Source organism: Oncorhynchus keta, chromosome 22, assembly GCF_023373465.1.
Source record: "Oncorhynchus keta strain PuntledgeMale-10-30-2019 chromosome 22, Oket_V2, whole genome shotgun sequence".
NCBI classification, from domain to species: domain Eukaryota; kingdom Metazoa; phylum Chordata; class Actinopteri; order Salmoniformes; family Salmonidae; genus Oncorhynchus; species Oncorhynchus keta.
In genome coordinates this window covers 39,104,429-39,119,443 of record NC_068442.1, presented here as the reverse complement: position 1 = coordinate 39,119,443, position 15,015 = coordinate 39,104,429, and the positions used below count along the sequence as shown (strand labels likewise).

General features: G+C 42.5%; 1 protein-coding gene across 5 annotated transcripts in view; it reads right to left on the bottom strand.

Annotated features, from left to right (window-relative positions):
- LOC118400668 (microtubule-associated serine/threonine-protein kinase 3-like) overlaps nucleotides 1-15,015 on the bottom strand; it is a 51,989-nt gene that overhangs the window by 9,380 nt on the left and 27,594 nt on the right. For 4 of the 5 annotated variants that reach the window (XM_052475179.1, XM_052475183.1, XM_052475181.1 and 1 more), the window contains 17 exons: nucleotides 12,509-12,610; nucleotides 12,166-12,304; nucleotides 11,990-12,051; nucleotides 10,107-10,195; nucleotides 9,620-9,828; nucleotides 9,333-9,471; nucleotides 9,117-9,249; nucleotides 8,677-8,842; nucleotides 8,484-8,585; nucleotides 7,924-8,046; nucleotides 4,250-4,362; nucleotides 3,914-4,068; nucleotides 2,677-2,798; nucleotides 2,135-2,323; nucleotides 1,644-1,870; nucleotides 1,405-1,527; nucleotides 1,154-1,290 (listed from right to left, as the gene is read on the bottom strand). In XM_052475179.1, the coding sequence (XP_052331139.1) occupies nucleotides 1,154-1,290; nucleotides 1,405-1,527; nucleotides 1,644-1,870; nucleotides 2,135-2,323; nucleotides 2,677-2,798; nucleotides 3,914-4,068; nucleotides 4,250-4,362; nucleotides 7,924-8,046; nucleotides 8,484-8,585; nucleotides 8,677-8,842; nucleotides 9,117-9,249; nucleotides 9,333-9,471; nucleotides 9,620-9,828; nucleotides 10,107-10,195; nucleotides 11,990-12,051; nucleotides 12,166-12,304; nucleotides 12,509-12,610 (2,330 nt within the window). The remainder of the gene's footprint in view (nucleotides 1-1,153; nucleotides 1,291-1,404; nucleotides 1,528-1,643; nucleotides 1,871-2,134; nucleotides 2,324-2,676; nucleotides 2,799-3,913; nucleotides 4,069-4,249; nucleotides 4,363-7,923; nucleotides 8,047-8,483; nucleotides 8,586-8,676; nucleotides 8,843-9,116; nucleotides 9,250-9,332; nucleotides 9,472-9,619; nucleotides 9,829-10,106; nucleotides 10,196-11,989; nucleotides 12,052-12,165; nucleotides 12,305-12,508; nucleotides 12,611-15,015) is intronic. The other variant, XM_052475180.1, reaches the window with a different exon arrangement.

Sequence of the window (15,015 nt, the reverse complement as noted above, 5' to 3'; positions counted from 1 at the left end):
TCAGGCTGTGTCGTCAGCAAACCTAATGATGGTGTTGGAGTTGTATTTGGCCACGCAGTCGTAGGTGAATAGGGAGTACAGGAAGGGAACTGAGGGGTCCCAGTGTTGAGGATCAGCGTGGCAGATGTGTTGTTGCCTACCCTTACCACCTGGGGGCGGCCCATCAGGAAGTCCAGGATCCAGTTGCAAATCAAATCAAATTGCAATCTTCCCGGGACAGGTGAAAACTTGCCTTTGATGTCCCAGTGGCCATCGAAGGTGAGCATTTGCCCACTGAAGTCAGTCACGACGCCGAACTGCAGTCAGGTCGAGACCCTGGTGAGGACGATGAGCATGCAGATGAGCTTCTCTGAGGCGATTCTGACAGTTTATGCAGAAATTCTTCGGTTGTGCAAACCATAGTTTCATCAGCTGTCCGGGTGGCTCGTCTCAGACCATCCCACAGGTGAAGAAGTTCTGAGGTTGTGAGGCCAGTTGAGCATACTGCCAAATTCTCTAAAACGACGTTGGAGGAGGCTTATGGTAGAGAAATGAACATTCAATTCTCAGGCTACAGCTCTGGTGGACATTCCTGCAGTCACCATGCCAACTGCACGTTCCCTCAAAACATCTGTAGCATTGTGTTGCCGTGCTTCTACACCTGCATTGCTTGCTGTTTGGGGTTTTAGGCTGGGTTTCTGTACAGCACTTTGAGATATCAGCTGATGTACAAAGGGCTATATAAATAAAATTTGATTTGATTTGATTGGATTTGATTCGACAAAATGCACATTTTAGAGTGGCCTTTTATTGTCCCCAGCACAAAGTGCACCTGTGTAATGACCATGCTGTTTAATCAGCTTCTTGATATTCCACACCTCTCAGGTGGATGAATTATCTTTGCAAAGGAGAAATGCTCACTGACAGGGATGTAAACAAATTTGAGAGAAATAAGCTTTTTGTGGGTATAGGAACATTTCTGGGATCTTTTATTTCAGCTAATTAAACATGGGATCAACACTTTACATGTTGTGTTTATATTTTTGTTCAGTATATATAAAATGTACGTTTTCATATCAACCCCACAAAGTTAACTCATCATAATAATAGCAATATGGCATTAATATTACATTGAATAAAATTAGCACACAACAATCAAAACGTCTTCCCTTACCTGTCCTGATTATCTCTTCTCTTGCTTTTCTTGCTCCGTCTTGCCATTTTGCCCTTGTGGCTGGTCTTTCGAGCCGGCCCAACCTTGATTGACGTGTTCTCCAGGGCCGTGGTCTGAAGGGCCACCTTGCCACCACTCTTTTGGGGTTTCACAAAAACCAATGAGGTATTAGTATTGATTAAAGCTCATAATATCCTAAAGAGTGTGGGTATAGTTTGACATTAGGCTTGAGATTGTGTTTGTTTCTGTACCTTCAGAAGCAGCTCCATTATCTCTGTGTGGACCAGGCCTTGCACAGACTCTCCATTCACGTGAGTGATGAGGTCATTGGCCCTCAGTCCTGCCTCATGGGCTGGGCTGCCATCTTCAACATTCTGTAAAACAAAAGTGGTTTATTATTATCACAATTACTGAAAGTCTGTGTGGTGATGCAGTCTTTGATTGTGCAACTATTGGCTAATTCTGGAGCAGAATAGTACGGGGCACTCACCGAGACCATGTGGTGCACAGTGTAAACGTTGCTGTCGCCCATGTAGACGCGGATGGCCTGCATAGTGAAGCCGTACTTCCTCCCCGAGCTGTGGATGACGATGGGTGGCCCCAGGATGCTGAGGCTAAGCGACAGGTCTCGGCTGGGGGATGAGTCGCGTGATGAAGGGTTGGACGAGAGGGAGCGCATTAAGATGGGGCTGGCTTGGAGGCCGCCGGGCATGTCGTCTGGAAAGGTGCACAAAGGATGAGTTCATATTCAGGAAATTAGAAAAAGTATGGTAAAATGGTGGAATTCGGAACAAGAAACTGCTCTTGTTCAGTATTTACAAGTAACTTAAAATCCATTAGCTCTGTGCAGACACACCTGTCACATATCCACACCCTATCCAGTGATATTTGCCTGCTGGGGACCAGCATCCCTGTATCTTATTTAGCTTCTGAAGCGTTACCACTGTGCCCAGAAGAAACTTGCATGACAGTGGAATTAACCTGCAGTGATGACGAGAGACAGGGTGGAGGCGGAGGCAGACTTGGGTAGTTTGCCCCCAAGCCTCGGACTGTCTGGTGTCTCCATCTGGTTCCCAAAGTGTCGGGAGGCCCCGTGGTCCTTGGGGGAAGAGTGTTTCGCTCCGGTGCTGTTGCTACGAATCCGATGCAGGTTTGATACAACCACCTCAGCTGTAATACACAGAAGTAAGGGCATATATCTATATTCTTGACCAAAATAGGCAATGTCTCTTAAGTTTCTCTGCAAACACAATACTTTGTCTGGATGGAAGATCACTGAAAACAAAAGAGAGCATCTACACTCAAACTCTTTGTTTTGACTCTTTGATCAGTCTTTGATCAGTTTGCACCTTGCTTGGTCCTTAATCCTCCTATCAACATGGAATTAAAAAAGCGATATCACACAAATCTGTTTGTTTTATGAGCAATTAAATATCATAAGCACTGTTTCAATTTCTGTTGTTTTCCATGAGGCTGTGCAGACTTGAAGCAGAGTGGACGGAGGGGCTTGGGGCTGAGCTCACCTTCATCGTCTGTGGAGAAGGCGAAGCGCGGAATGGTCTCCAGACTGTGGGTGCTGCTCATCACCAGGGGGCTGGCGCTCCTCTCAGACTGGGAGGAACTGGATGAGGCCCGAGGGCGCAGGCTGCAACACATAAACCGCAGTGTCAGTTCGAAGGAGACATAACAATGGTGACACATTATATTGAATGGCAGAGCGTTGGGCCAGTAACTGAAAGGTTAATGGTCCAACAAGGTGAGAAATCTGTCGCTGTGCCCTTGAGCAAGGCACTTAAAAATGGTAGACCCTGGCCATGACCCCACTCTCTGACGGCATCTCAGGGAGAGTTGGGATATGGAAAAAAATAATAGTCAAATTCACACGTGTATTAAACCTCTTGGTGTTAGGGGGCAGTATTTTCATTTTTGGGAAAAAAACGTTCCTGTTTTAAACGGGATATTTTGTCAGGACAAGATGCTAGAATATGCATATTATTGACAGCTTTGGATAGAAAACACTAACGTTTCCAAAACTGTAAAGATATTGTCTGAGTATAACAGAACTGATGTTGCAGGCGAAAGCCTGAGAAAAATCCAATCCGGAAGTGCCCCAGGTTTTGAAAGCGCTGCGTTCCAATGACTCCCTATTCAGCTGTGAATGTACCATCAACGAGCTTACGCTTTCTACGTATTCCCCAAGGTGTCTACAGCATTGTGACGTAGTTTTAAGCATTTCTGTTGAAGAATATCCGTAGGCAGCCACATTGCGTAAGTGGTCACATGGTGGCTCCAAGAGAGATTCTCACGTAAAATACAGAGGTAGCCATTACTCCAATCGGAGTAATCAGAGTGAAAAACAAATTGTCCTGACTGATATATTGTCGAATAGATATTAGAAAAACACCTTGAGGATGGATTCTAAACAGCGTTTGCCATGTTTCTGTCATTATGCTAATTAGTGTCAGATGATGATAACGGTCCCGTTCACGGGCTGGGCGTCACTACAGGTCAAGACACACTTGTACATGTGTGAAATAGGACAGATAAGCACCCACCAAATTATATATCTAAAGCTAGCATAGTCATTTTGGACATTTATGCACACCCTACTTAGCTAAATTGGACTTTTCTGAACTAATCATTATTTTATACACTTTCACCCACTGTTGTGCAGTGCTTCCGATAAGGAAATATTTGAACTACTACACAGGGAATCCTAACAGAAAGAGAAGGCTATAAACTCAGCCTGGCTCTGCTCACCTGCCCTTGCGATCTTGGTGCTGGCGTTCCTGTCTGTGGATGTCTCCTCCTGGGGAGGTTGTGAAACATCCATCCCAGCCCTCCTTGTCCTCGCTGTGGCCCGATGAGAAGCTCAAGTTGGAATGCGTGGCCAGATGTTCTGTGCTGCTGTATACCTGAAAGTATGGAGTAGCCACATTAGCTAAGGTGGCCAAGTTTGGTGAACTTGGCTCCAAAAAAAACTGATTTAAAGATGGTCATTATTTTATTTACAGAGAAATGCTCTACTAACTAGTAATATTAGACATTTACCTGTTCTGACAAAATTATGAATATTTGAAGAGGTATGTTCCAAACCTTGCTGAAGCGGTTTGACCAGGAGGAGAACTGTCGGATTTCCAGGGAAGACTCTTCATCGTTGGTTTCATCATCCTCATCTGAGGCCAAATGGTGGTACCGCTCTGAGCGAGCTGAAAACATGACAACACAGAATGCATGGAACAGGGACCCTACCATAATATCCAACCTGGACATTTAGCATATTTAAAAAAAATATATATATATATATATATATATCTTTATTCAACATAATTGACTAATGAAAATATAAAATCAGCAAGAGCAGGATGAAAAGCAAATATTACTACATCTGTGGAGATACAGTATAATGGCAATATCAGGAAATGGATGTTTGTTTTAAAGGTGTTTCACACAGAATTTCTCAGAAAATCTTCCCTATGTGAAAGCTCGGTGCTTTGCAACAGCACTAGGCTGCATTCAAAACAAAATATCCCCGTCCCACACACCCCTTTTCCCCGTAACATGGCAGAGACTCAAACTTCAGCATTTCACTTTCGGTTTTTGTCCACCATCTTCAAACAGCTGTAGAAACAACATTTCACCTTGATTCACTACACTATTCCGTGCTTGTTTTCTCACATAAACTGAAATTGAGATAACAGTATAGAATTTTAGCAACCAGGAATTTAGAGCAATTTTCACTAGATAGCACAGCCAAAGTCCAAACAGCTTTGCCATTTTGACAACAGATGCTGCTCCATCTGGAAAAATCTATAGGCGAATATCACAGCCACTCACAAAACTGGTGTTTAAGTAATACTGTGAAACATCATCATTTCACTATTGCTGCAGATACAGTTGAAGTCGGAAGTTTACAAACACTTAGGTTGGAGTCATTAAAACTAGTTTTTCAACCACTCCACAAATTTCTTGTTAACAAACTGTAGTTTTGGCAAGTCGGTTAGGACGTTTTTCCAACAATTGTTTATTGTTTCAATTATAGATTATTTCACTATCCCAATTCCAGTGGGTCAGAAGTGTACATACACTATGTTGACTGTGCCTTTAAACAGCTTGGAAAATTCCAGAAAATTATGTCATGGCTTCTGATAGGCTAATTGACGTTATTTGAGTCAATTGGAGGTGTACCTGTGGATGTATTTCAAGGCCTACCTACAAACTTTGCTTGACATCATGGGAAAATCAAAAGAAATCACCCAAGACATCAGGAAAAAAATGGTAGACCTCCACAAGTCTGGTTCATCCTAGGTACCATGTTCATCTGTACAAACAATAGTACACAAGGATAAACACCATGGGACCACGCAGCCGTCATACCGCTCAGGAAGGAGACGCGTTATGTCTCCTAGAGTTGAACGTACCTTAGTGCGAAAAGTGCAAATCAATCCCAAACCAACAGCAAAGGACCTTGTGAAGATGCTGGAGGAAACCGGTAAAAAAGTATCCATATCTACAGTAAAACGAGTCCTATATCGACATAACCTGAAAGGCCTCTCAGCAAGGAAGAAACTACTGCTCCAAAACCGCCATAAAAAAGCCAGACTACGGTTTGCAACTGCACATGGGGACAACAATAGTACTTTTTAAAGAAATGTCCTCTGGTCTGATTAAACAAAAATAGAACTGTTTGGACATAATGATCATCGTTATGTTTGGAGGAAAAGGGGGGATGCTTGCAAGCTGAAGAACACCATCCCAACCGTGAAGCACGGGGTGGCAGCATCATGTTGCGGGGGTGCTTTGCTGCAGGAGGGACTGGTGCACTTCACAAAATAGATGGCATCGTGAGGATGGAAAATTATGTGGATATATTGAAGCAACATCTCAAGACATCAGTCAGGAATTTAAAGCTTGGTCGCAAATGGGTCTTCCAAATGGACAATGACCCCAAGCATAATTCCAAAGTTGTGGGAAAATGGCTTAAGGACAACAAAGTCAAGGTATTGGAGTGGCCATCACAAAGCCCTGACCTCGATCCTATAGAAAATTTGTGAGCAGAACTGAAAAAGCGTGTGCGAGCAAGGAGGCCTACAAACCTGACTCAGTTACACCAGCTCTGTCAGGAGGAATGGGCCAAAATGCACCCAACATATTGTGGGAAGCTTGTGGAAAGCTACCCAAAACGTTGGACCAAAGTTAAACAATTTAAAGGCAATGCTACCAAATACTAATTGAGTGTATGTAAACTTCTGACCCACTGGGAATGTGATGAAATAAAATAAAGCTGAAATAAAATCACTACTATTATTCTGACATTTCACATTCTTAAAATAAAGTGGTGATCCTAACTGACCTAAGACAGGGAGTTTTTACTAGGATTAAATGTCAGGAATTGTGAAAAACTGAGTTTAAATGTATTTGGCTAAGGTGTATGTAAACTTCCAACTTAAACTGTATATTTATGGCCATTTTCTGAAATTACAATACAATTTAAAATGATTATTTTTCACCTTAAGTAGCACCTTTAATAAGACCTGCTCTTTTAAGTTATCTTGTGCACTTTACACTGTTAACTTCCATTCATTGTTCTGTTTTATGTTGTGTTATGTCTCATCCCTAAAGCCAACACCTCATTTGGCCGCCTTTCGTTCCAGTACTCTGCTGCCTGTGACTGGAACGAATTGCAAAAATCGCTGAAGTTGGAGACTTTTATCTCCCTCACCAACTTCAAACATCAGCTATCCGAGCAGCTAACCGATCGCTGCAGCTGTACATAGTCTATAGGTAAATAGCTCACCCATTTTCACCTACCTCATTCCCATACTGTTTTTATTTATTTACTTTTCTGCTCTTTTGCACACCAATATCTCTACCTGTACATGACCATTTGATCATTTATCACTCCAGTGTTAATCTGCAAAATTGTATTATTCGCCTACCTCCTCATGCCTTTTGCACACATTGTATATAGACTGCCCATTTTTTTTTCTACTGTGTTATTGACTTGCTAATTGTTTACTCCATGTGTAACTCTGTGTTGTCTGTTCACACTGCTATGCTTTATCTTGGCCAGGTCGCAGTTGCAAATGAGAACTTGTTCTCAACTAGCCTACCTGGTTAAATAAAGGTGAAATAAAAAAATAAAAATAAAAATGTGTAACTACAGTCTTAGACAAAAAGGTTCCAAAGGGTCCTTTTGAAGAACCCTTTTTGGTTCCAGGGAAAACCCTTTTTGGTTCCAGGTAAAAAAACCTTTTTGGTTCCAGGTAAAACCCCTTTTTGGTTCCAGGTAAAACCCCTTTTTGGTTCCAGGTAAAACCCCTTTTTGGTTCCAGGTAAAACTGTCTGTGGAAAATGGTTCTACTTGGAACCAAAAGGGTTCTTCTACCTGGAACCAAAAATGGTTCTCCTATGGGAACAGCTGATGAACCCTTTTAGGTTCTTGATAGCACCCTTTTTCTAAGCGTGTACGGCTGTGTTACCGCAGGCAGCCCATTCTGATATTTTTTCCACTAATTGGTCTTTTGACCAATCATATCAGATCACCTCATTTTCAGAGCTGAACTGTATGGTCAAAAGACCAGAATTTGTCTGCCTGTCTAAACGCAGCCATACACTATTAGTTTTAGGAGAACAGCCTATGTATGCTGCGTTCGTGGCCAGTGCTCACTTGGAAAAGATATGTACATTTCTATGTGACTTCTCTGTTTAAATAAAGGATAAATAAAAATATATGAAAAAAAGACCACTTGTGAAGGACTGCCACGTACTGTCAAAGTAGCTGGTGTCGTCCTCCGCTTCCAGTTGAGGGATGAATTCTGCTTTCTGTCGCAGTAGACCGTTCCAGTCCAGATGCAAGAAAAAGCTGTGTCGTTTGACCTCAGGTGCTCCTCCTAGAACAAAATGTATTTTTGTAGATCACAGTCATGTGTGCAGATTTCAGAACAATAGCCAACAGCAAAACGTCAGACCGGGATGATGTGAAATGGATATTGGTTCCAATATCTACACTAGCGCACCACTAAGAATGAAGCAATTGAACATGAATTCCATGTGAGATTGGACATGAATTCCATGTGAGATTGAACATGAATTCCATGTGAGATTGAACATGAATTCCATGTGAGATTGAACATGAATTCCATGTGAGATTGGACATGAATTCCATGTGAGATTGGACATGAATTCCATGTGAGATTGGACATGAATTCCATGTGAGATTGGACATGAATTCCATGTGAGATTGGACATGAATTCCATGTGAGATTGGACATGAATTCCATGTGGGGCTGTGTAGGACATTGGAATGCAGCAGAGTGGGTTTACGTACCTGTCCCTAGGCGCTCCAGAGGGCTCTGCCTCAGCAGCCGTGTGATCATGTCCTGGGCGTCTGCATGTAAAGCTTCGTCCCCATCGGGCCAGGTGATGTCATCTGTACATCGGGCAAGCACACGTTAATCTCCACATTGAACACCATTTGAAAAAGCCTATACACGGTTTATATTCCATCAATGGATACTTGCCACTGACAACTTGCCCAAAGAGTTCCTCGGGCGTGTCCCCAAAGAAAGGCACACATCCAACCAGGAACTCATACAGGATGACGCCCATGGCCCACCAGTCTACTGGCTTCCCATAGCCCTGTCTCAGTATCACCTCTGGGGCTATGTACTCTGGGGTGCCACACACCTAGAGAACCACACCGATAATGTTGAATTATACCTTTAGCATGTGTATTTTTAACACATTGACATTTAGTTACACAGTAGTTATGAGATGGTACACCTATACTGGATTGAGTATTTGACCTGGTGTAAGTGTGTGAATATGTGCTTTTGTGTTCAAGACATGTGTCTGGCATTTTCGGTATATTGTTATCCTATGCCTTACTATTGAGCTGAATGTACTTTATTTATAGTGAAATGACAAATAAAGGGTTAAGTTTTACAGCACTGACTCCCACCTGTTTGTCGATGAACTCCCTGGTGTCTTTCTCCATGTGACCCTCATACAGGTTGGTAGTCATGTTCATCAGGCCAACTCTGGACAGGCCAAAGTCAGTCAGTTTGATGTGGCCCATAGAGGTGATCAACAAGCTGCAGGGGGATGGAGAGAAATGTTCAAACTACACTTTCATCAACTTGAGCTGTGTAAAGACTAAAGCTGGTTCTGTACTCACTTGTCAGGTTTGAGGTCTCTATGGACGATGCCGTAGTTGTGAAGGTACTCTAAGGCCAGCACAGTCTCAGCAAAGTACATCCGGGTCATGTCCACAGGAAGGGGGCCCATGTTCTTCAGCAGGTTGGCACAGTCCCCACCTGCAAGAGATGACCAACCGTTTTGCTTCAGCTACGAGAAATCATGGGTAAGAACACATTCACCATTCCAACTTTTTTCATTCAGTCCGCCTCTTTAAGAAGCATGATAAACACAGTAGTCATGGGGTAGATCATCATATGACATTACCTTCCACATACTCCATCACCATGCACAGGTGGCGCCGTGTCTCGAAGGAGCAAAACATGGAGACCACGAAGGGGTTCTCAGCAAAGGTCAGGATGTCCCGCTCCACAAACACCTGCTGGATCTGGTTCCTCAGGACTAGGTTCTGCCGGTTGATCTTCTTCATGGCGAAACGCTGCCGGGTGTTTCTGTGACGGACCAGGTACACAGCCCTGCCAACCGCCACAGGACAAGAGCCATGGTCATACAAGACCTCCACATTGATAAACCATGACTACAGGGGTAGGTTAATTCATAGTAAGTGGAAGTGTGTTCTATTTTTTCAGTAGTCTAAATGTTTACCAATCATGACATAAGTCTACAGTTGACCTTTCAACTTGAACCGACTATTGCTGAGTGCATTGATTTATAGTAAATATGTCAGCTAATAGCTAATTGGGAGTTGTTCTTCAGTTATTAGTGTGGTTAACCACCTGTCTGTAGCGCTTACCCATAAGCTCCATTACTAATGAGCTTGATGGTTTCAAAGTCACTCTCCAGTGGTTTCCTTCGCGTTGGGGTCTGTGGACACTTGTTCTGCTGCAAACAGTGCAAACAACAAGAGAAGTGTCATGACTATCCACGAGAATCCAAACAGGTCAGATCAGGTTTGAAATGAATAACTTCAACCAGACCCCCTCTCACGTGCAGAGGATGGAACTGGTGGGGATTAACAGCTCGCGTTCTGTTGTAAATCAAAAGAAGATTCAGGTCTCCCTCTCCAAATTCACCAAAGGAATGAGTCTTTGTTTCAAGAGACTTTTCCCACCGAAACTCTAACACTTTCAAAAGCGAATACTGGAACAATATTTCTAACATAGAACATGGGGAATGGTCAGAGACAATCTATAGAACACTAATGTCATAGTGTTTGTTATTTGGTGGTGTCATTAAAAATGATATGAAGGAAATACTGTAACTTGGAAAGTATACCCAATTCCATCCGATGTGTTGTGCATGTAATATGAAAAACGATTAAAGTATTTTTGTTAAGTGAGGGATGTGATTTTAGAATCCATAAGAGATAATTGATTTACATAAACTTTCAACAGTGATAAAAGTCACACCCGAGTGAGGTCAGAGAGCGTGTCAGCCTGACGAAACCGCCCTTTCGAACAAACTGTATAAAATGATGGATTAAGAAATTAACATACTAGACCAGAGAGAAGTAGAGCTGCAGCTCACGTTTAAAAGTGGTCTGAACTCTGAATCTCAACACGAGGTAGAGACAAACTCACCTCCCGGACAATCACTGGTACGGCTGATTAGCTGTTCTAACTGTCCTAACGAAAGTGAATTTAAGTGGAACTATTCTACTACTCTGTTCAAACCATCGTATTACGCTACTCTCATCACCCCACTGGGAACCATCGACACGGCTGGCTAGCCTATCTTCAAAGAAGCATCTTCAGGGGCGAATGGAAGGAAAACCAATTCTGTAGTTCTGTTCAGGACTACATGACAAGTCACCGGATACCGGACAACTACAGAGAAGAAAAACAGTAAGAGTTGTTGGAACCCTTTTTTTGGACAATCAGAGCCTTACAAGTGTGCTGAGAAAAGGCCCAACCCCCATTCCAAGGCCATGTCCAACGAGATAGATATGGAATTTCACGTAACATTCATGATTTCTTACTCAAAGAGGGCGGCGGTTCATGTGCAAAGTATATGATACAGTAAATGAGTAGTTTCTAAATGTACTAAGGTTAAGTGTCTCTGTCCCCCCCCATTCCCATCTCTTTTGTAACAAGCAGCCATGTTGTTGTCATTCCACTAGGGACCTGTTTTTAACCTATGAAGTGTGTATGTTAATTCTGTATTACCATTTACTTAGCTTGTAAATAAATAAATAAACCAATTTGTGTAGTACTGAATCATGAGGCTCAGGTTTTTGCAGATGCAAGGAGGTTACAACTGTTCAGAATGATAATATGATACAAGTTTATGATTAATAAGTTGACTATTGGGTCTAAAGACCTTTAGAGTTTCATTCGGGAGATGGTAACTCTTTAAAGAACCACTCTCATGGTGCCCCAGAACCTAATGAGTTAATTGTTACATGATTAATTTAATTGGATAACAATTAAACATATTTAGGTAATTAGATAAATAACAGTCTTCAGATGAATGTTAAAGTCAAGTCACGACAAGTTAGGAGGCTCACATTATAAAGAAGGTGCCCAGGAACTCATTATCCGACTGGCACAGGTATGATTACATAGCCAGACTACTAAATTAAGTCATGTAAACAAAGCTGCTATCAGGACCTATATTGTTAATTGAAAGTCCTGTTATTTTATTCTGCAGGCTCTATCAGGGTGGCTAACTCCTTACCTCCACCGACTCATCAAACTTCACTGTCATTGACGGAGCAGACTGTTCAAGCTGTACCATATCTAAAAGAGCAGGGGAGAAAGATATGATTGAACAGCAATGCATGATATTTACTGGTTCTGGATGTCTGCCTCAAGTGCGGTAAATTCAGGTCAATGTTATGGCAAAAGATGTACCAATACCGTCGAGGGGCTCGCGAGTCAAGCCCAGTTGGTTGATGATGTAACGTGGAATGTCCGTCTTGATGCCCTGGCCCTCTTTGGCATGACCCTCGGCTGCCTCCAGCAGATGATAGAACTCTTCCGGGTCAAATTCCTGCCAATTACACCCAAGGCCCATTAAATTAGATTAGATTAAGGTGAATAAAATCACCTAGCCATGAAAGAGCTTTTTGGCAATGCAGTGGCTTAAAAACCTTCAATTCCCCAAGCAACAACAGATTAAGAGAGACAACTTTCCATCGCTCTCAACAGAATCGCTCTCATTTTCAATCAGAATGAGACTTTCTCTCCATCTCACCAGGCACTCGAGCAGCCTCGCCGGTCGGGATATGATGATGAGAATCTTCTTCACCAGCTGGGTGATGACGGATACCTCCTCGCTCTCAGAGCGATCGTACGCCTGAAATGCAAAGACAAAATGTTTTGGCTTTTTAACAGCATAACATGGGGATGATCAACTTTGTTGAAGACACAGATATCAAAAAGAGAAAAGTCTATTCACATCTTTCGCCATAGCAAGAACACAACCACCTAGCATTAAAGCTAGCATACTATGTCCAAAATAACCTAGCTACATGCAGAATGATGACAGAATAGATATCTTGCAGAGATAGGTCCTGTCCAGAAAGAAACCCTAGCCCAGGGGTATTCAACTCTTACCCTACAAGGTCTGGACCCTGCTGGTTCTGTTCCACCTGACAATTAATTACACCCATTGTCCCAGGTCTAAATCAGTCCCTTATTAGAGGAGAACAATGAAAAAAACGCAGTGGAACTGGCTTCGAGATCCAGAGTTGAGTTTGAGGGCGCTAGCCCTGACCCACTGGGGACACACTCGTTGAATCAGAGTTGAGTTTGAGGGCGCTAGCCCTGACCCACTGGGGACACACTCGTTGAATCAGAGTTATTTCCACGTCATTTCAATTAAATTACATTTGAACCAATGTGGAATAGACGTCTGTGCAGTTGGTAGACACCTCTGTAGATCTGAGAGGACTGGATAAGTGTACATAATATGGCAATAATTCCACCCAAATGCCGAGGGGGAAGGAGCTAGCCGCTAGGGGTTGTTCATGGACAGGACCACACAGTGCAGTTCCTTTTCAAATCTCTTTGGTGCCTTCAAGGGAAGAAATTACACTTGTGCTTGTTAGAAAACACTTCAGTGGATGATCAATTCCAGGGAATAGATTGTTCTACAGTACACAAATCAGGAAGCCAATGGTTCTTAAGCCCTTACACTATGCATCAGTATAGGAAACCCAATATAAGCATTGTAATCATGTTCTAGTTCACGAGGATCAAGAGGCAGAATAGCATTGGTGATTGCTGCTGTGTCCTTTGAGGTCAGGGGCAAGTGTCTGGACAGCTGTCAGTGTACAGACACACACAAAAAGAGAACAACTAACTATTTACCACACATTACATGAAGTGAGTTTGGCTTCAAGGCAAACTGTCTGCTCAGGTTAGAGTGGTGAGAGCAACACTGAGTTTCGAATAAGGGCAGCTCTGCGGAAGAGAATGCTCTGAAGTCTTATCTAGATGAACCACCTAGACACAGCAAGAATGCAGTGAGAACTCTTTTGAATTAGATGCAAAACAGGAAATATGTTGTGCATCATGGAAAGACGCCTCACTGGAAACAACCCCACGGGACCACATGAGACGGGCTCAGTCAGACTCATAAAAAATGAAACAAGCCAAAGCAATGAAGACGAATGTCTGAAGAAGGAAGCGAAAAGTAATGTGTCCCCCTGAACAGATGGATAAAATGTGGCAACATGGGTATCCCCACAACAATGCGTCAGAGAGGACGTTACATTAAACAAACGAGAATATTCCTCTTGCGTATTCCAAAAGCCCCCTGATTCAAACAGTGAGTCATCGTCGTTGAGTCTGACTTGAATTAACATGGCAAGGGTGACAAACTGCACTAATGAAACCACATAACTAACACGCCCCCCAAAAACAACTTATCTATTCCTCAGGTTGACATATCCATATCGTAGTTTTGAGGATATTTCGGTACAAGAAAACTGGCCATGTCAATGGATCATTTATTTCACTGTATGGGAACACATTTATCATCTCAGCTGTGTCCCTGCCATCTGAAAGTACACACTGGCTGTCCACACAGGAGAAAGATGTTGCCATAGAAACAACCATTCCATCATAACAGTGATAAGACCATAGAATTAGAATACATTAGTAATTTAATAGGATCTATACGGATAAGAGAGTACAGATCAGTCGCACTACCAATTACAGGGAAATTCCATTTCCAAATCTATTGTGCACTTTAGGGCTTGAGACTGTTTGGCTAATAGTTTCTCTTGGCCCAGGCTCAATCAATTCCTCTTGATTTAGCGCAATCACATTTGGATGTTTAACTGATGAACAAGTAGTTCATTTATACCCAGCAGCACTAATATGGTAGGGTTGTCTCTACATGTATATGGACAGTTTAATGATGTTGATGCTTCCCTAGACAGACAGCAAAATCAATGAGGGGAGGAAGTGATATAACAGGCAAAGTTCATTGTCAGTGTTGGCATGAGGCTTTGCTCACTCAGTCACTGTTATTGAACAGTGAACCGAAGCTAAAGGACAGAAGCCAGAAGATCCCTCAGGAATTGTTTAAATGCCTTCAATTTTTCCCTCTGATGCCAGACTTTGGTCTTTCTTTTTTCATTCCTTCGGTCTTAACCTTTGATAAAAACTCCATAACCTCTTTAGAAACGAATAAGGACAAACTATGAATATTTAAAAAGTAGCAGTAGAATCCTAAGCAAATCATGCAAATCA